Below are 22220 nucleotides of genomic sequence, written 5' to 3'. Positions count from 1 at the left end.
AATGCATTTATATTAGAGTGCAAATTAAATTAGTCTATTTATCTACACACACAAACCCAAGGCTTTCAGTGCCCTTACAGCCTATTCTCTGCATGCCCTGTTGGTAATCCAAGCATGTTCAGATCATGATGAAAAAAAGAAAGAAAGAAAGAAAGAAAGAAAGAAAGAAAGAAAATGAAATAAAGAGAAAGGACAGGGAACGCTGAACAGAGTCTACTGACTTTATAAAGAATTTATTCTTATTGTATATTTGAATTGATAGAACACAAGTTTGTGTTGGACCACTGGACCTTATGAGTCAGATACCTATAGAGAAAAGACACACATCATAAAGAAGCAAAAAGATTGAAGGGGCTCTACAAGATCGGTGTTGATTAAGACAATCTGAAGGAGGTTTATCTATAGAGCGCTTTTAACAAACAGCTTTGTCACAAAATGCTTCACAGACAACAAAAGGCAAAAACAGACTGAAACAAGGACAACAAATGCAGCTGGCAGGTGATTTGTAACAGTGTTGATGATATGCATAGTTTAAACTGTGAAGGTCATGATGGGAAAAAAAGCAGGAGTCCCTAGGGGAGGGGACATTAAATAGCATTAATGACCCAAAATAGTTGAGTGGGAGGGGGGGGCACAACAAAAAAGCAATGATAATCATCATCATCATTACCATCATCATCATCATCATCATCATCATCATCATCATCATCATCACAAGCATGGCATTTCAAGAGCACCATTATCATTATTATTATAGCTAATATTAGTGATGATGAGGCTTCCATGGCCTCTCATTGGCCCTGACGGAGATATCGTCATGGAAACAGATGACAGAAAAGAGCATGGCTTTATTGAATTACTCCATAAAGCTATTCTGACCAAATGGGGCTTGAACGTTGCACCAGCTCAGGAAGAGTGCAAAGTCAGTGAAGGGAGATATGAGAGAGAGAGAGAGAGAGAGAGAGAAGGGCGAGAGAGAGAAAGAAACAAACAGAGATGGAAACAGACGAAGAAACCGAAAGAAGAAAGAAAAGAGGCAGAAAATAGAAAACACTGGCAGCATTGAGAGGCATGTGATCGTAGAGAGACACAGATCCACTGGTACAGAGGGTGATCAGCACAGAAGAATATTGTCTAATGACTGGAAACAATGACACCAATTCACCGACGTCGGCCTAACCATATCAGAATAAATCATCAGGACTAACACTGTAACACTGATAGCGGACCTGGGACCCATTCGTTAAATCTTTTATGGGTCTTTTTGTCATAATGATGTGATAAATAAGCTGCATCTCTTTCTCACACTGCCCCACTTGCTTCCTTGAGTCTGTTTGCGCTGATAAACCTCACAGACCTCCCCAAGTTCTTTGCTACAACATCCTGACTCTACACATATATTCAGCATGAAAATCTTATCTGGTGGTATCATGCCACTCAGCACCTGGTTGCAGTTTAGAGGAAGAGAACAACCGTCTTGATATATCATTCAGGAAGCAGAAATGGCATGGCGGCCTGCCAGCTATCTCCCTGCATGCTCCCACAGATTCTATCGCATTTTAAATGTGGGTTTCTTTAAGGGAAATATGATAATGCATCAAGGTTTGGTGAGAAATGTGGCAACCAACTATCTGATGAAAGGGATCCATTAGATGTCTTTGCCCACCATATTTTTCTGTCTTGTCAATAGCTGAAATAAAGAGATTAAGTGAAGTTGAACGTAATCAGTCCAGCTCTGCACTCAAAACACATGAACATGTTTATTCATTACAGAGATTGTATGTGGAAAAAATACAGTAGTGAAATTTATAAAAATCAAAAGCATTATAATTTATTTTAATTGTTTGATAGGTTAAATGTGTTTTTTAAAAGGTCGCTGAGCCCCGGTCTTATATTTCTTGTCTTATATTTGTTATTTCTTGTCCACAATCTTTCTTTCATGAGGACACATTGATCAATGTGTACTCGGTTCCACAAAGCACAGTGTGTGTACACAGCAAAATGGGAATGTTTACTAAGTGTCAAAGCAAACCTTCCAATCAGCTCATAATCCTTCATCTTTGTTTTGTCCCTCTCTGCTATGATGAGGAATCAGCAAAATCCTGCAGCCAGGAGATAAATAGCCTGCTCGTAAACATAAAACTTGTAGCTATTTTTTTTTTTTTTTTGACAGATTTACAAATTCATGCATCAATTGAAATATATGAATGATTATGTGATCAGGAGAAAATTATTTCTTTTTAATAACCATTAACAAAAGTTGATATTATGAACAAAGGGAAGACAAAGAAACAAGAATGGACCCATTTACAGTAGAGACATTTTGGATATCCTTTTATATACCGTTTATCACGTTGGTAACTGATTGCAGTAAAAAAATTGCTCTGGTTTCCCTGTAATATATATGAAGGGGTTCATTCTAAAACATTATATATCAATTTTGGAAAAATGTCACTATCTCAAATTCATCCATCAATATTTCAAAAGGATTATATTCTTAAAAACATGATGTTTCTGTCAGTAAAGATGACTCAGGGCCTTAATAGTGACCCATAATGTGCTTTACTTTTGTCTCAACAGTCATTTTATAAGAGCAGGCATCAATTATTTCTGATGGAGGATATGCCATTTTGGAAACGATCTCTCTATGTAGCGTATGAAGCTATTATGGGGTTTTTTTTCATAATACACATTTCATCCAAAACAGAAACAGGAAACTTGATCGTTGATACAGCAATGCGACAAACATGGTCAAGGACAATGTAAGAAATAACAGCGAGATTCCTGAAGGAAACGATCATCTGAACTTTTCATGACTACGACAAAAACAGATTCAAAACACTAAGCACTCATGAAGCATAGTAAAAATAAACAACAATGGAGATATTATGATCATAGAAAAAAAAAACAGATTGGCAGTGCCACTTTCTACAAGGCATTTCTGGCATGAACATTTCTCTAAAATCAGATATTCAACCAACTAAAATTTCTCTTTATAAACAAGGATATGCAATCTGATCTGGGCCCCATTCATCCAGACACATATCAACACAGAAACCATGTGAAATAATGTTATAGTTTCTTATAGTCACAGTTATCTTCTGTCCAAGTGCATTAAGGATCCTCAAATCACAGCACAGTTTTCAAATCAAATTTGCTATGGTTAAACGTATTAGGTTTGATATGATATAGCCAGTATATTAACTTTAAACTGTGAAGCAGTTTGGGTGGAGCTACTTCATACTGTAGGTCTCTGGTTATACTGGCCGTATAACAAATTCAGTGAAAAAATTCAGTGAGTATCTTCCCACTCCATGGTATAAACAGATATAATTAGTCAGCTTTTAGTCTGTCCATAATCTTTTGAGACACACACCTATAGGATACCAGTATCAAAACATGGTGAGTCAGTACTGGTATGTAACAGAGTTGAGCTGAGTTCAGAGAAGCAAAGCACCTCAGTGGCTCATAGGGAACATATGGCTCATCTATGTTATGTCACTGGATGGATTTGTGTTAGATATAGCTCTCTTGCTCCTCCTTCATAACGGGAACGGTTTGAGTGCCTACGTCCGACTCTTTCAAAATAGTTATCTCACTTCCTTCTTTTCTCTCCATTTCTGCCTCCTCTGTCTCGGCCTTTCGATGTGAATCACCCTCCTCCGTGCGGCCCTCCTCCCGTCCCTCAGCAGTTCTGTCTGCCTGGGCCAGGTTTGGCTCGTCTCGGCTGTGATTGTGGCTCTGATGGTGGTGCTGGCTGTGGTTACGGTGCTGATGCTGGCTGCAGTCTTGACTCATGACTTGTCCGTGGTCCTGGCTGTGGAAGAAGCTGAGGATGGTGCGTTCGGGCAGGCCCAGCTGAGCCGACAGGGTGTGGACCGCCTCCTCGTCCGGGTTGAGACCCACGTCCTGGATGAAGCTCTGCAGGATCCCCAGAGCCTCGCGGGACACCCTCAACCCCTCACCTCTGACCTCATCCCTGCCCCCCATCTCATTATCTGCCTCCACGTGGACCACAACCCTGGCTCGGTCTTCATCTTTAAGGCCGGGCCACTTGGTGGAGAGCCTGTCCTTCTCCCAGCCGTCTCTGTTGACCACATCAGTGACTTTATCGCCCACACCCTCGTCCCTCGCCCGCTCATTGTTTTCCACACCCTTGTCCCTCGCCCTGCCAGTACAACCCCAGTCCCTGCCCAAACTGCCCCAGTCCCCTCTCCCCCCGTCCACCCAGTCCTTACTCTCCCCTCTCTCACTGCTACTCCCTCTGCCCCGCAGCCGTACTCTCAGGTGTCCCCAGCCCCCCGCCTCGCACTCAGCTGGAGATGCTGCGCACGGTTGCCGTGGAGACAGGTGAGGTCCTGCCTCGGGCTGCGAGGGTTGATGGGCCTGAGGGGTCGGAGGTTGAAGTTGGTGTTGCTGCGGCAACGGAGAGTGGTGTTGGTACTGAGAGTGAGAGAGCAAGAGAGTGAGAGAGTTATTCAAGTACCAAGTAAGAAGCCGATGTGGAAGTTGAGAATTGACATAATTCAGTATTCAGTATTGTATTGCAGAATAGAGCGGGCTCTGAGCTATTCTATTCTAAGTCAAGTCATCTCATGGTTTGGTATCAGTGGAATGGGAAGTGTACTGAATGAATCTGCCATTCTTGATGTCCTAATCATGATTTCTTTTTGAAGTGTTATCTGCAAGAAGATGTATTCTTTTTTATAATAATGTCAGAATCAACCATGTCAGTATATTAATAGGGGTTAGATTAGATTATTAGATTTCTTTGATTTCTTTGCATAATAGCTTCTGAAATTACTATGAATCACTATGAAGAAGATGCTGCTATTGCTGTGAGCCGCACAGACAGGCATCCATCCATCCAGTCTCCACAGATGAGTTTCCCAGACATAAACTGCTTGCATGTGTATTCACAGGGAAAAAAACAAGCAAACAATGGGATAAAGAACTTTTTTTTTCCACATGTATTAACTGTGCTACAATTTAATAACGAATCAACATCCAGTGATTCTTGTTTGAAGTAATAATCTGTGAGATCCAGATTTTTTTTAATTTTGGAAACATCTTTGGTGATAAACAGTCATGCATCTAATGATCTATTTTAAATCTACTGTGACATCTTTTCCTTGGATTTTCTGTTGATGAAGTTTCTGTTTCTTTGTCTATAAAGACATGGTGGCTATCGCTGCTCATGCTAACTGCCAGTTCTTCTATTTACTCCAAACAAACCGCTGTTGCTGCTGCTGGAAACCTAAAACACATCACTTCGTGCACCAGAGGATTTTTCCCGGGAAAGAGCTACCAGATTCTGGGTCTTCAGAACAGCAATTGTAAAAGCTTTCATGAACTTGACATAGGTTGGACATTTACTCACTGTATATTAAAGTCCCATTTTACATGGCAGGATTGCAATGTGTGTATGTGTGTGTGTGCACATGTGAGTCCATGAACGTGTGTGTTTGTTTTTCATCCAGCCTCACCAGCGCACTGTCGTTGCTGAGCAGCATGAGTCTGTCAGTGCAGTGCTGCTGTGCCGTGTTGCTGCTCTCCTGTTCGTAGATGGCGTCCCGTTCGGTCTGGGCCAGGCTGAGGAACCGGCGGATCATACACAGGTTCTCCCACAGGGTGCGGTTCTCTGGGCTCGGATCCTCCTTCCAGCGCAGCAGCTCACACAGCCAACCCTGCAGAAGACACACGCAAAACTGTCAGGAACTCACCAACTAACCCTCTTTTATAAGGCGTTATCGAGATCGAGAGAGTCTGTCCTTCAACCGGAGGAGGTCAAGCCCCCATGTCAGCCAACATCCACCCTCCTGAAGTGTCCTTGAGCCAGACACTGAATCACAGTGAGCTCCAGTATTGCTGCTGTTCTGTATCTGACCCTGTGCTCTGACCTCCCTGTACAGGAGAAAGCGAAAAGAGAATCTCAATTCGGTGATCAATAATAATGTATTACAGCAAAAGGCACTTAAACTACCTAATGTCCCGCCATAATAATCACCCTGATATATTAAACATAACCAGTTATGCTAATTAGGTCATTAATTAAGCAAATGAATGCATTAATTAGCAAATATTTCTATGTCAACACATGTCTTCACACAACACATGGGCGGTATTAATATGCACTCTGAATATTAAGGCATTAAGGAATTATAGCATATTCAAGAAATCAGTTTTTCCTCATTATTATGTAAATTTATGCGGCAAGGTGCTCCAAAATCTAATCAGATCATATACTCTATAGGGGGAACCTGTAGTGCAAGTATGAAGTTTCTCTCATATATTGCTCTTGAGATATTGTCCCACATACCATAAACACACTCCTATCCTTCCTCTAATACTTCTAGTCTCTAACTAGAAGTATTAAATAATGGAATGTAATAAAAATGGAGATAGTAACCAGAAAGTCATGGGTTTGAATCCTGAAACAAACTGGGGAAAAAGTGAAAACTAAAAACACGCTCCCTTCCTTCAACAATGACTGTCAATTGATTCCCCAGTTGTTCTAGTGGAGAAACATTAGAAGACTGTGGTTGTACTGGGAAGCTCCCAGGTGTGAAAGTGTGTGATTATGAGTGTGAAGCAGGGCGCTGCGTCCGCAGTTAACCTTCCCATGGTGAATATAGGTAAATTCATTCAAATCCAGTCCATGCTGTAAAACTCCCTGTCTATTTCCTGTCTAACCCCAAAATATACCAACAGAAAAAAACAAATAAGTGGTGAAGGGCAGATTGCCCAATCTCCTTTTAGAAGAAGGAAAAAATACACTCATAGCAAAGCCCAAAGATCACAGTGGGATTTTCTTATTAGCTAGAATACTTTCTGCATCAGTAGGGGAGAAACTTGTGAGTGGCAGATTGAGGAACGTAAAGCCAAGCTAGTTTCGGATTCATGAACTGGAGCATAAGCATGTGTGCAAGCAGGCAGGCACACACACGCACGTACGCACGCACGCACGCATGCACGCACGCACACACGCACACACACACACACACACACACACACACACACACACACACACACACCTGGCTGTAGCCCAGCTCTAGTACACAATGCCATCCAGATGCACAGTGCAGATAGAACAGAGAGATCCAACATGGTTCTGCCTGCCAAACAGCCGTGCACAGTTACTGAGGGGGTAATACAGAGAGAGAGAGAGAGAGAGAGAGAGAGAGAGAGAGAGAGAGAGAGAGAGAGAGAGAGAGAGAACACAGAGGAAGTGAGGTAAAATGGAAGGCCAGTGAAGAGAGAGAAAAACAAAAAGAACCTCGGGGGTTTTGGACCACCTGTCTGTGCTGGCATGACCGCTGAATGACCCCTAAACATCCTTATGATGAGTAGAGAGAGGGGGAAGTTATAGAGAAAAGAGGGCGAGAGAGAGAGAGAGAGAGAGAGAGAGAGAGAGAGAGAAAGAAAGAAAGACAGAAAGACAGAAAGAAAGAAAGAAAAAGAAAGAAAGAAAGAAAGAAAGAAAGAAAGAAAGAAAGAAAGACAGAGAGCGAGAAAGAAAGGGGTTATGGGAGTTATACAAGAGAGGAAGAGAAAATGAGACAGCTGAAATCCCCCCATTCCATGAAGGGAAATTATCCTCAAAACAAAAGGCAATAACAAGCTTATGGCGCTGCCATAAAAATGAGAACAATAAACACTCAAATCATCTCTGTGTGTGTATGTGCGTGTGTGTGTTTGTACGTACATGCATGTCTATGTGCCTTTTGTACACAAATAAGTGGTGTATATGTCTATGTGTGTATATGCGTGTGTGTATGTGTGTGTGCGCCTGTGCATGTGTTTGTGTATGGCGACTATTAAACCGGTAATTTAGGACACAATAGCAGTCTGATGCACTGATGATAGTCCTCTGTAGAGTACAGCTGCTGGTTGATTATCTGGGCTTTCCTCCACACACACTTACTGTCCCTGCTTTCACTGAGGAGCTGTATTAATGGATTCATCATGGACCGATTGGAACAATAAAGCAATAGGAACAATTGGGGGAAAATGTGTGTGTGTGTGTGTGTAGGTACCTGACTCTTGGAGGCGGCCACCTTAGCGAACATGGCCTGAGACACCTTGGCTCTCTTCATCTCGTGCTGAATCTCCTCGTAGATAGAAGCGCTGATGTTGAGAACGCAGCTGTCTGTCCGCAACCCCCTGTCTCCCGTAACTGGGGACAGTCTCGCCTAGAGAGAGAGAGAGAGAGAGAGAGAGAGAGAGAGAGAGAGAGAGAGAGAGACGGACAAAGCAGCTGAATTGAAAGAGGAGTTACAGTAAACACACAAAGTAACGGACCGATGGACAAGGTGGGAGGAATCCAGAATAGCGGAGGGAGGACGTGATGAGAAAGAGAATAGGAGAGACTCACTGAAGAGATGGCTAGGGGAAGCCGGGAGGGCCAATCTTCTGCCTTGACACAGTTTACCTCATCTTTCCTGGACTGCAGCATCAGAAAAACACAAGAGTACAAGGAACAAATTCTATTTACTCTTGTTACTCTGGGCAGCTTTTTTCTGCACTTGTACTTTTTGAAATCAGTAATTTTACTTTTACTTTACTATGTTTTGACATTGCTACATTTGACATCGCATCCATTACGGAGTATACATTTTGTGGGCTCTCCCTAAGCATCTTCATGATGAGTAAGGGAAACAAGGTAAAGGAAAGTCAGTGAAAAGCAACAGATCCAAACCTTTAGATTTACAGTTGTGAAAGTACAGTATGATGGTGAAAGTAAGATTGTCTATACAGAAACCACCACTAACAGATCCCTAAATGGTTTTGGTTCACGCTTTACTTTACTTATGCATTTGATTTATTTTTAAAATAATATTTATTTTATTTAAAATAACTCTGTCCTTTCACCAATTTTACATTGTGTGGGAAAGATCATATAACATTCTGTTTTTTAAGTAACTCAGCAACTTTAATCATACATTTTAAATCAGCTACATTTTACTTTCATTTAAGTAGATTTTTACCCCTGTAATTTCACTTCTACTCAAACAAAAGTTAAAGTGAAAGCACTTCTACTTAGAAGTAGAAAATGGAAAAACCCATACTTTAGACTCATAACAGTAAGTAAGTAAGACTCTCTTCCGACCTGCGTGGGCCTGGGCGGCGTGTTGCTGCTGCAGGGTGTGAATCCCGTCAGGCTTCTCTCCTTCTCCTCCTGGTAGATGCGCTCCCTCTCGGCCTCAGGCAGCAGCAGGAAGCTGTGCATGGCCCGCAGGTTGACCAGCAGAGACTGGGAGGCATGCTTAGGGTCCTCCTCCTTCCGCAGGATCTCTGACAGCAGGCCCTGGTACACACACACACACACACACACACACACACACACACACATATAAACGCACATTTGTATGTGCTTTTCTCAATACAATTTTCCCATGATTAAATACATTTCTGAACATAATCGGTCATCAACTAGTGAAGACCAGTAGGCCATTATTATTGTGGCCATATATTATTATATGAATTGAAGAGACAGATACTATTGTGAGCATTTTAGATAAGATACACCGGTGAATGACAAGAATAAAATGAAGTTTCATTCCAAAATGAGATATCCACCATTTGAAAAACATGACTGCTACTCTTAGAAAATGATTTTTGGTGTGAATAAAGCATGGGTCACTATTACAGGTAGTCTTAATGTAGCTATTCTTTTGAGGTTAGAACCATCTGTGTGTTGAAATACTGACTGAAGAATTTCACAAGCCTGATTCAAACCCACAATGTGATGAGTAGATGGTGTGTACGCTGTTTTGAAGTTAATATTCATATCTTTTGATGCCTTGAAATTGATAATGAAACCTTTGAAATGGTGCAGTGGCAGGTTGTCAGTACCAGACAATCTTTCCAACGCTGACTGATTTAGCTGAGCGTGGCGCTTGACACCTTGAACATCACACATACAGGGGATACCACGATACATTTCACATCAAACATCTTGGATTTTCCCACCTGCTTTCATGTACAGATGACAAATCTAATGTTTCGAATATGCCTGGCAGCATTAGGCAAAAGCTCCTCACAGCCAACACTGGATCCCATTCAAACAGACACCTGGACAAGTCCCCACAGGTTACCATTTAACAGCTAGAGACAACAATAGATTAACATCTGGAGCGCTGCTATTAAAGCACACTAGTTGCCGGTAGAGACAGCATTATTCTGGGTGTGTCTGTCTACGCAGGAAGGCCTACACACATCACATGGAGGTTTTAGGACGTCCTTTCTGACTAAATACTGATTCCACGCTGGCATTGAGAGGAACATTCTTATTCAAATCATGGATCATTATAAGTCTATGGATCCACCCACCAAACCCCTCCTTCCAAATAGATGGAGACTTAACGTGCATCACCAATTGACAAATGCCTCCCTCACTTCTAGCTGGCATCTTGGCATCGTGCCCAACTGGTACGGCTGGCACCAGAGTACCTTGGTCTTGGCAGTGTGGAAACGTGGGGGTGGATAATAACTGGCTCTGCTTATTATGATGAAAATGATAATGACGGTAATAATAATAATAACAATGGGCTAAGCCTGTCCTCTGAGCCCCATTTCTGTAGGCTTGGTGGTGTATGTGCGATGATGGACGCAGATACGGTTGCATTTTAGTGTAAGAGGCGATGGCAGAGGGAGATTTGGATGGGGAAACGAGGGAGACGGACGGACAGAGAGAGGGAGAGATTTAAGAAAAAATAAAAGATGGATGCTCAGCGAGAGGGAGAGATTAAACGGATGAAAGGGCTGCCAGAGGGAAAGGTGGCAAGATGGAGGGACAGTGAGATAGAGGAAGAGGTAGAGAGGGAGACAGCATCTCTCCAAGGGGATGTGATTAGTTGGCCCAGCAGCTGCTTCAGTGCTGGCACCGGCTTCGTGCTGCAGAGAGCTGGCACCGGCACACACGCACGCACACAAACACATACACACACACACATACGTACACACATGCACAGGGGGGAGGGGGCACTGCGGCAAAGGCCACGCCGATGTGCCAACCATCAAACATTCACAGAACAGACACTTACCTACTACCGCCACACCAGGAAACACTTCCAGAAGATAATCACCAGTGAACAGTTGCCTCCTCTTATGAATTTTAACCCCTCTGGTTCAGACTGCCATCCCCAATACACCATCTATCACTCTCTACCCCCTCCTGCTCCCCCCTCACCCCCTCTCTCCCGTACCTGGGTCCTGTTGAAGGCCACCCGGGCGAAGATGGCCTGGGAGATGCCCGCTCTCTTCAGCTCCTCCCTCACACACTGGTAGATATCGCAGGACACGTCCGACGGCCCTCCGGACGACCCGGCCGACGTCTGGTTTTGCGGCCCGGCGGCGGGGCCTCCCCCTGGGCCGCACTGGGCCTGCTGCGGGGCCTGGGGGTCGGGGCCCTTGGGAAGCACCACGGGGGGAGCCCTCCCTACGGGGGGGTGGTTGAGATACTGCTGCTGGGAGGGTGAGAGGCCCTGGCCGGCTAGCATGCGGCTCACGGCATACTGCTGGTTGAGAAACTGGGCCATCACCAGCTGCTGGCTGACCAATTGCGGGCTGAGGGGCGCGGCCACCAGGCCGGACGGGCGGAGAGCAAGGGGGGAACGCCCGCAAACGTTGGCTACGCCTCCGTGAGGGAAGAGAAGGCTCGGCTCCGCTGTGCTACCTGGGATTGGCTGCTGGGTGATGGTAATGTGAGCTGACTGGTCAGAGAAACTGTCAATCTCTTTACGGGAGGTATGTTGAGGAGAGAGGGGAGGGGAGAGGAAAAGGAAAACAAAGACACATATAAAGAATTATAAACGGAGCGGATATTAAGGCTTATCTACCAAGCCACGCCCATCGTTTACAGGCTTGATTGAAATCCCTCACCCTGGAAGCATTTGGTCTTCTTGAAGTGCTTGTACCATCGACCGAACTCGTGACACTTTGCAGCCGAGACGTTTGCATAGTAAGTGCTGTTTACAATAGAGGAGATCATACTCTGAAACAGAGGGGAGAAGACAATAGAAATTCATTACATTCTCCAAGTGGCTGCTCTGGGCTGCCTGGGTGTCTCAGCTGTTCACACATCTGATATTAATGAACTCAGATCTGTGTTATTAAAAAGACCCCCAGGTAAATAGGATAATAAAGACAGATGAGTGTGTCAGTGTGTACATGTGGGGTGTGTGTGTGTGTGTGTGTGAGTAATCAAACAAAAGACTAGAGGTCGTCAGAGAGTAGTCATGTCTCTCTCTCTCTCTCTCTCTCTCTCTCTCTCACACACACACACACACACACACGCACACACATGCACACACACACACACACACGCACTCACACACAGATACACAGTTTTTCCCCTAAGACCATCCTGTGCAATCTTTACATCTGATTACACCTTTCATCTTCTCATATTTATTTTAATCTCCTTCTCGCAAACAAGAGAGGGGAAGAGAGAGAGAGAGAGAGAGAGAGAGAGAGAGAGAGAGAGAGAGAGAGAGAGAGAGAGAGAGAGAGAGAGAGGGAGAGATGGGGGAGGGGAGACGGGCTGGTATCAGATCTTAACACAGCAGAAAAGGAAAGGGTCTGAAGACAGAGATAGTGAGCGATTTCTCTTTATCAAACTGTAGATGTCCTACGCACCCCCAGGCAAAATAACAGATAGACTATGTTGATTATTATAAATATTCATCGAGAGAGCCGTCACCAAATACTGCATGATTTATATAGAATTATTTGTACAACTGCGTGCGTGTGTGTGTATATGGCGCGCCTGCTGTGTGTGTCTGTATGCATTCATAAAACACACAAGAATTGGACCTTAAAGCTAGACTTGGATGTGAAATACTGCTGCATCACCCGAGATCCGGAAAAAACACACTAAAGCTGAAATACCAAGGAGGGGAAGTGATGGACAGATAGACTGAGAGTCAGACGGAGAGATAGGCTGACAGACAGACAGGTTAGAAGTACAGAGCAGCGAGACTGAGATAGGCAGCAGCAGTCGAGGCAGCGGGGCTCTTTAAGAGATAGCCATCTCTCTTTATCTATTTCTCTCTCTCGCTCTCTGCCCCCACACCTTATCTTCCTCAGCATCTGGACTTCCTGTCTAGATTTTGGACCACACGCTTACTCACTCTCACACGCCAAGGTAAGCGTGCACACACACACACACACACACACACACACACATGCATAGGACTTGGAAGGACAAGCACGTTATCTACACACTCTAAACTTCAGGCCTATTTCTGTTCATCTTGGCTGCATGCATGCTCTGTGCAGCACAGCCCTGTGTGTGTGTGTGTGTGTGTGTGTGTGTGTGCTGTACCTGGGACAGAGGGCACTCCTTGGCCAGGGAGCTCTGGTTCATGTCCTTGAGGAGCTCCTTCAGAGCGTTCCTCACTGTGGAGTGACTCCACTGTTCTGCTGGCAAGTCCTCCAGCTTGGGACAGCTAGGCAGAGAGCAGGTGGCTTTAAAAATGACACTAAAAACACACTTTGGATCGTAGCATTTTCATTTCTTTCAGATCAGGAGGTGGATATCCTTCTAAATTTATTCATTCATTCATTTTCTTTGTCTGCTTGTTCCTATTCAGGGTCACGGTGGGACTGGAGCCTATCCCAGCATGCATTGGGCGAAAGGCAGGGAAACACCCTGGACAGGTCGCAAGTCCATCACAGGGCAAACACAGATAGACAGACAATCACTCACAATCACATTCACACCTATGGGTAATTTAGAGTCTCCAATCCACCTGACTTGCATGTCTTTGGACTGGAGGAACCAGAACATCCAGAGGAAACACAAACAAACATTTGTATTACTTACAATAAAAAAACACTGTGTTATCATTTGATTTTTGTTGATGGGAATGATTGAACCATAAACCAGAGAGACTATAGCCTATAAGGAATGCCCCAGCTTTTAAAAACAGATGCCCAACTCTTAAAATGTGACAGACCTTGTGGGCCACAGGCCAAAAAATGTAGCAAGTAGAAAATGGCTTTTATGGTCTAATGGTTAAATCTAATCAGCATCAAAATAGTCCAAATAGAAGATTTTATCACTCTCTGGAGACTGCTGGAAGACCAAAAAATAATTTGTATAGATCAAATTTGGCCCATGAGCCCAACTGAAACTTTCCTCACATACTTTGGGTGAACAGCAGGGAAACACCCCGGACAGATCGCCAGTCACACTGACACCTTTGGGCAATTTAAAGTCCACAATCCACCTCAATTGCATGTGTTTGGGATGTGGGAGGAAACTGGAGCACCCTTATGAAACCAGGATCTTTTTACTGTGAGGCGACAGTGCTACTGTGCCACCATGGCATCCCTCTGCAATTTAGACAGATACATTTATAGATGTAAGGTCTGCCCCCTACCTCTGCAGCTGTATCTTCAGGGTGGTAACATGGTGGACGTCCTGCAGCATGTCAGCCACTGTGGCATCAGGGGCATCTGTGACACAGGACAGAGGGACGGGGTTCCACCTGCCCACCTGGATCAGACCTGAACACAACACACACACACACACACACACACACACACACACACACACACACAAACACACCCACACAAACACACACGGATGTGAGAGCGCGTAAGTACGAATTTCCTTGTGTCCTCAGCTCTCTCTGTGATGTAAATGTGTGTGTGTGTGTGTGTGTGTGTGTGTGTGTGTCATACCTTTGGCCTGTGCGGCGGAGCTGTGTGAGTAGCCCAGTGTCAGCAGGGCCATCTCGATCAGCTGGTTGAACAGCAGGTCTCTCCTGACCAGCACAAACTCAGCGTGCTCCTCCCTCCTCTCCCCCTCCACCAGGCTCTCCCTGTGCTCCACCACGCAGAACACTGGCAGCAGGCTCCCTGGGGTGACGGACACACAGCACCATCAAGCACAAGCACACAACACCGTCCAAATGGTGTCGTAGGGCGTCGCACACACAGTAAGAGTGTAGTGGGAAAGCAGAGTCAATGTGACACAATAGAATTATTCAGTTGCAGTAGGGTTGTCCCAGACAAAAGCAAGTCTTAGCTGAGCAATAGCCAGGTATTTGGTCAACTTATAACATAATGGTCAATGTCATTACCAAATCAATAAAATTGTTTTCTTTCACATACACACGTTGTTTTCTCAATGCAAATGAATGCAATTCAAGTTTCTGCTTTTGATTTGCTTTTGATACTAGAAACAACAAAAAAACAAGAGGCACTGAGCTTCCTAATGTCCCACCATAATCACCATATATATATGTAACAAAACCAGTTATGCTGATGAGGTCATTAATTAAGCTAATTAATGCAATAATTAGCAAATATTTCTATGTCAACATACTGTAGTTGTCTTTGCGTAAAACATGGGTGATATAAATATGAACTCTGTATCTTAAAGCATGACGGAGTTATAGTAGTTTTGAGAAAATCAGTTTTTCCTCATTAATATGTAAATGTATGCAGCAAGATGCTCCAAAATTGAATCAGATCATCCAGTCTATAGGGGAAACCTGTGGTGTAAACCTGTGGTGTATGAAGTTCTATCATGTATTGCCCCTGAGTTATTGTGTTCACAAGAATGTGTCTACACCCCCCCCACACACATACACCCCCCCGCACACACACACACACACACACACACACACACACAGTCCAACAAACAAAAAACAATCTTTTACAAACAAGAACCTACTGCCTCCTCTTTGTGCATCTGTCCCCCAACGCCCCTCTTACCTCTCTTGTGCCAGCTCTTGCCCTGTGGCCTCAGTGCAGTGGGTTTGAGGGCCAGGCCGGGGGGTTTGGCCCCCGGACTCCCCTGCCTGCTCCTGTCCTGGGCTGAGGGTCCCGCTCCGTTCTGCTCTAGCCGGGCCAGCTTGGTAGGAGGGGGCCAGGCGTCCGCCGTGGGATCACTGCCCTCCGGCAGCTTGGCTCCGTTGCACAGGGCGTCCATCTGGGGGTCTCACACCAACACCTCAGGTCACACACACCTGAGCATGAAAGAGAAATAAATGGGACAGAGTGACGCTGGGGAAAAGACTGTGCACCCTAATGAAAAATCACTGTAATCTTCCTACAACTTACAGAGTGTCTATGGTAGTCAGTAGTGAGTTTAAAGTGACATCATCATACTTTCTGGTATTTTTCATCCCCTATTACATTCCTAGGAGATTTTATAGTCCTATAGTTTAAGTATACATTTTACTATGATATTTGTATTATCCCACTAGAATTTATTACAGAATTACTATAGTTATTTTTCATAATAGCATCCATACTTCTAAAATTTGTTGACAGAAATTAAAATATTGATACTGAGTGTCAAGAGAGTGTGAAAGAAAAATGAAAGTTAACATCACTTAAGTAGGGTTCTGTGCCTAACAAGAAAATGGAAGAAAAAAAAGCAAATTTGTGACACACACACACACACACACACACACACACAGAGTGCTCAGTGTTTGTGTGCGACTCCAATCTGCAGGATATCCGGGTCAGAATTAGGAGATGACCTTCACAAAGATGCGTCGATTAGGAAAAACGTACAGGAGAAGTCCAGTGAATGCTGCAGCGCTGTTTCCCATAATAAACCTGCTGTCCTTTCCAGGCGCGCCGTTAACAGACAGCGATTCAGTTCCTCTTCAGGACTTAAATGCGCGCAGATCGTCCCACGTCCGTTTTTGGCGAAGTTTGATCAAGGCGAAACCAACCTGTTTCAGGCGGCACAGCGTGCATGTCGGTGCTGTTATCATCAACTACCCCATTCCAGCAGACATCGGGTGCATCCACATGTTATGGTTGCTGTTTAGCCTTTCATTTATCTCCAGTTGAGGATCAGACCGGTTTCTCTCGCCGTCGCGATGTGTCCAACTGTATCAGTAAGCTAAGATGCGCCCTTTCACTTACGACTGTCGTCTATTCAACATCGACGTTATCTCGTATTCACCTTCGTAGTAGTTTTGCCCCCATCCTCTCTTGTTGCCCCATTCACCGGCTGCGCCGCGCTCTCCGTTGTAACGATAAATTGGCCTTAGCGCAAGTTCAGAGCGACCTCCCATCCAGAGCACCGGGACATGCTGCTACTGTGGATCAAGCTGGAGGGAGAACAATACACGGCTGGAGCCTCCATACTGTAGATTTCCTATCATATATTAGGCTACATCACTGACTCCGGGACAGCAGTTGTTGGTAACACTTAAAAGCCCTATGCGCACGCGAGAGAGAGAGAGAGAGAGAGAAAGAGAAAGAGAGAGACACACACAGAGAGACTCATAAATACACGGACCCAGCTGCATTAGCATATGGTGTAATAATGAATTCACTAGCGCGCTCCGTAAATGTATTAAATGTGACAATTGCGCATAAATGTATTTATTATTTTCTGCCGCATGCTGTGCACGCACTTATTATTGTCTTTAGGGTATTCCAGCTCTCCATGGAAACAAAGTGGAGCAGGACAAGGTGGAACTGGCTGGCTGTTATTAACTTTTCAACACTGATGTTTTATTGTCACAAGATTATCCTTGGCTCATGTTTAATAGAAGACAGATGAAAGCAGTTTTTTACTGTTTGGGCTTGGGATTTTGCTTTATATCACATTAGTAATGATAGTAGGCTATTATACAGTATATAGTATACTAAAGTGTACATTGTAGGATAGAAAAGGGGTACTGTAGCATACTATACTATACTATACTATACTATGCTATGCTATACTATATTATGGTATACTATACTATACTATTCTATACTAAACTATACTATGCTATACTATATTATGGTATACTATACTAAACTATACTATACTATACTATACTATACTATACTATACTATACTATAGGATAGGAGGATAGGATAAGATAGGGTACTATATTGTATAAGATAGCATACTATACTACACAAATACTACACTATACTATACTAAAGGCTACTATAGGATAGGATAAGATAGGGTAGTATAATGTATAAGATAGCGTACACTACACTACACTATATTATACTATACTACACTACACTATATTATACTATACTATACTATACTATACTATACCCTATACCCTACCCAACCATACCACACTATAGGGTATTATAGAGCAGGATAGGATAGTATATATACGTAGTGATAAACAATAATCACTTGACTCCCAGTTGTAGCTCATTGATCCCCTTCAAAGCACAGTGTAAAAGATCTAGTTGTAGAAGTCATAGAAACACCCACTAAAGCAGCCAAAAGAGCAGAAGGGACTCAAAAGAGACATGAACAGACAACTAAAATTAAAAAAATCACTTTACCTTGAAGTTTTGATAGAGCTGAATTATTCTATTTCCATAGACATTAGGTTAGTCGTGGTCCTGTTCAGAGAAGAAGAGAGGTCCCAGCCAAAGTGTTTGCAGACTTCCACCATGCAGCCCGCTGGAGATGGGACGCACTTCACCTCTGGAGCTGTCACCCCCAAATGCTGCCTGAAATCTCTCTGAAGGTATAGAGGATGCCTTCTCCTCAAACACATCACAAAGTAGGGGGAGGAGTGTGTATGTGTGTGTGTGTGTGTGTGTGTGTGTGTGTGTGTGTGTGTGTGTGTGTGAGAGAGAGAGAGAGAGAGAGAGAGAGAGAGAGAGAGAGATCACTCACTCCAGATATATGATTCAAAGGGAACTGTCTTGCCCCATGAAATGTTAGACAGTGCCGCGGTTACAGGTCTATCTTTTCTACAGTGAGAAGGAACATGCAGACGGGTGGATGATGTGCAGTGAAGAGTATATGTTGGGGGAGAGAGAGGATGCTCTACTACTTTTGGCTAATTAAACAAAGTGAATTAGCTATCTCCCCAGCCAGAACGAGTCATGGCTGGTTACACATCATTCATGGTGACTAATTCAGAGAGAGAGAGTTGTCACTCAGCTTGCCGGATAAGTGTGTGTGCGTGGGTGTACATCTGTGCACATGCACGCAGGGCCTAGGTGTGTTTACATCATGTATAAGTGAAAGTCTAAAAATATATCCTTCTGCTTGGTGTGTGTGTGTGCATGTGCCTTTAAGTGTTTATATGTTTGCATCTCCCTCTCTCTCTCTCTCTCTTTCTCTCTCTCTCTCTCTCTCTCTCACCCCCTCCTCTCCTGTTTTATCACTGGCTTGATACCTCGTCAATGAGGCTGGCATGCTAAATGATAATTAAGACCATTACACGCTCACAGAGCATGCTACCAGCGCAGCACACAGCTCTCTCAATCGGAGCCTCATCTCTGGGGACTCCCTACTACTCACACAGTCGTGTATCTCTCCAAATTAGGTTAGATTTTCATTCCACCTCATTCGCCATGGATGTGATGTGGTTATTATAAAGTCATGATATGGTTACTGGAGCCTGCTGCCGTCAGATGGAGCGAGGCATCATGTTGGTGTGTGAGAGGGGAAAAGGGATTGCCGACACACATGGGCTTGCATTCCACATCTCTGTTTCTCTGGCGGATGTGTACCCATGTTCTAAAGTGTGTTTGCACACACACATACACACACAAACACACACAAGCACACAACCTAGTGTACACATACATGCACATAAACACACACACACTCACACCTGATGCACACAAAGTTACGCAAATCCACACACATACCCACAAACACACACAAATGCATGAGCGTTCGTGCACACTGACAAACAGGCATACACACTGAGTGCGTGATACACACACACACATACACAAGCATACACCCTATAGTCCCGTTTTACCTTCGCCCACCAGCCTTCTCCCTCCGCAAACACACACCTCCACCTCCTTGTCATGGCTCTAATCTGAACCATCTTAACCCAGAAACCTTTCTCTGCAGACGTATTAGATATCCATACAATAAGCTTATCGCTGACATTGTGCCAGAGCCAGGCTGGGAGGCAGCTCTCCCTCCTCAGGTTTCCCCTGATCTGGGGTGTGTACGGGCTCCTTGGCCTTATAATGTCCCAGCACAGGTATCAGGTATTAGCTGGGACACCCATACCCCGAGGTTAAGGTGGATTATCTATTGAACTCCTCAATAGAATTTGATTCATGCAAGCATATAAGTCTGTGGTCTCTTTGAAAAAAAGGAGGTTCAAGTTTGAATTCAAGGAACTCCAGATTCCAGATGAGATTGTGCGCTCCGGATCAGACGTGAGAATCTACATGCAGGCTGTCCTCCTAACCCGCTATCATGAAAAACTGATGGGTTTGGTTTTGTGGGGAGAAGGAAAGTAATTTTCCTGAGCTTATCTGTTTGAGAGGGATGAGGAGCGAGAATAAAGAACAAAAGAATAAATAAAGAAGCAGCGAGCGAGAGGAGAGAATATGGCATACAGTAACAGTCGTGAAGCCTTATGCATCGTTTCTGTCTGCTTGTAATACTGCAGGGCCTGGATGGTGTTTTTTTTATGAGTGAGTACTATATGATTGTGTGTAGGTGTGGGTGTGTACATGCTGCACGCATTTGATGTGTGCGCGTGTACCATTCCTATTAACAGCCTTCATCAAAGTATGTGGGTAAAATGATCTTATATCTTTATCACTGGAGAGCCATGCCCACATCCTGTATAGCACCAGAGGGCATCATAAAAACCATTATGTTAAAATGCTGGCACAGTGTTGCCTTTCTAACGCAGCAAGGGAGACTTAAAGCATAAATGCATGACTCTGTGCTATATAGGCATGAGGCCAGATCAGATTAGAGTTTAACCAGGACTGTTTCGAGTGAAACCAAAGACCACAGAGCGTCAGAGGAGTGGTGTTGCATTTACAGTACAGTAGGACATCAGTCACCCAACACCGCATACACATAATCTGTAGGTAAATTACATAACGAATGTGATCAGAAATCCTAATAATTGCGCACTACTGTTTGAATTTATTTGTTGAAAATTAAAGCAGGTGCAAATGGTGTTTTGGAAGTGGTGGTCATGCATGTTTCTGTGATAGTTGTATGTGAACTGGATAGAATGTATTTCAGTTATCCAAACATTTAACTAGTTCGACCGTCATTAGATTGGTTCTAATCTACCTTTCTGAACACAGGAGAGGTTTCAATCTTACCTCCAAATCTTAGTTAGTTTCCCATACTGCTTCCAAAGCCTAGTTAGTGTCCTATAACTCCCCCAACCCTAGTTCATTTCCTATGCTGCCTCTATATTCAGTTAGTGTCCTAGACCAGTGATTCTCAACCTTTTTCATATCAAGGACCCCTAATTTAGTACACATTAGGGCCACGGACCCCCATTTGATTATGTTTTTCCTCGCGGACCCAAATCTGAGAATATTTATATTGTTAGATATGATTTTGTCCAGAATTCCTTGACTATCTGTATTCTAGGCAGAGAGATAACAGTGAATCTATGACCAAAACAGTAATTCTTCTACATTCTATAATTGTGTCTTCTTGCAAATGAAATAATGGTAAAGTTTAACAATTCATCAATTTGCTGAGGACCCCCTGGAACCCCCTCATGGACCCCTGGTGGTCCCTGGACCCCACGTTGAGAACCACTGTCCTAGACTACCTCCTAATCCTACTTAGTTTCTTTCACTGGCTCCTAACCCTAGTTAGTTTCTTATACTGCTTCCAAGTCCTATAGTTTCCTATATGCCTTCCAAACCCAGGTTAGTTTTGTAATCCTGCCTCCAAACTCTAGCTGATTTCATATGCTGCCTCTAAACCTTTAGTAGATTTCCTATTCTGGCTTTAAACCTTAGTTAGTTTCCTATACTGCCTCCCAACCCTGGTTCCCTATACAGTCTGCCTGTTCTTATATCTTACACTAGGATCCTGGGTTGGGTCGGCCTTTCTTCAAATACTCTTTGTTTGGCTTTTTCAGATTAGGTCTCAAATGACTCCTCGACTCCTGTTCCGCTGCTTTGCACCAAACACGTTTATAGCCTTTGATTGAGTGTGTTGAATAATTGATTGATGACTGAATGACTGCTGAACATTAAAAGGAGTGGTGTAGGTAAAAACACCAAGGCTGATTTGTGCAGGTTTAATAAGGCTTTTGGTGAGGTAACGCTGAGGGCCAGAATGAGTCACTACTACTCAACTGTCTCTTCACTCAGAGCTATGACACACACACACACACACACACACACACACAGGGTTTATGTTTTGGAACAGTGATCAGGCTTAAATGATGCGTTAAGCGCTTAATTACTCAGGTGAAGCATCACTGTGCGTTGGCTGTCTGTTTTAATTTTATTAGCTGACACGTTT

General features: G+C 43.8%; 1 protein-coding gene across 1 annotated transcript; it reads right to left on the bottom strand.

The window, feature by feature from the left end:
- Positions 1-2379: 2379 nt before the first annotated feature.
- Positions 2380-16462, bottom strand: satb1a (SATB homeobox 1a). The gene is made up of 11 exons (XM_078290343.1): positions 16412-16462; positions 15730-15983; positions 14692-14868; positions 14388-14514; positions 13328-13451; positions 11884-11995; positions 11208-11737; positions 9110-9307; positions 8037-8192; positions 5487-5687; positions 2380-4443 (listed from the first exon to the last, which is right to left on the bottom strand). The coding sequence occupies exons 2-11, from the start codon at positions 15944-15946 to the stop codon at positions 3517-3519; spliced, it is 2769 nt and encodes a 922-aa protein (XP_078146469.1). The 5' UTR covers positions 15947-15983; positions 16412-16462; the 3' UTR covers positions 2380-3516.
- Positions 16463-22220: the final 5758 nt, after the last annotated feature.

Source organism: Centroberyx gerrardi, chromosome 19, assembly GCF_048128805.1.
Source record: "Centroberyx gerrardi isolate f3 chromosome 19, fCenGer3.hap1.cur.20231027, whole genome shotgun sequence".
NCBI classification, from domain to species: Eukaryota; Metazoa; Chordata; class Actinopteri; order Beryciformes; family Berycidae; genus Centroberyx; species Centroberyx gerrardi.
Note: the sequence above shows the minus strand (reverse complement) of the source record. Positions and strands in the feature narration are given on the sequence as shown.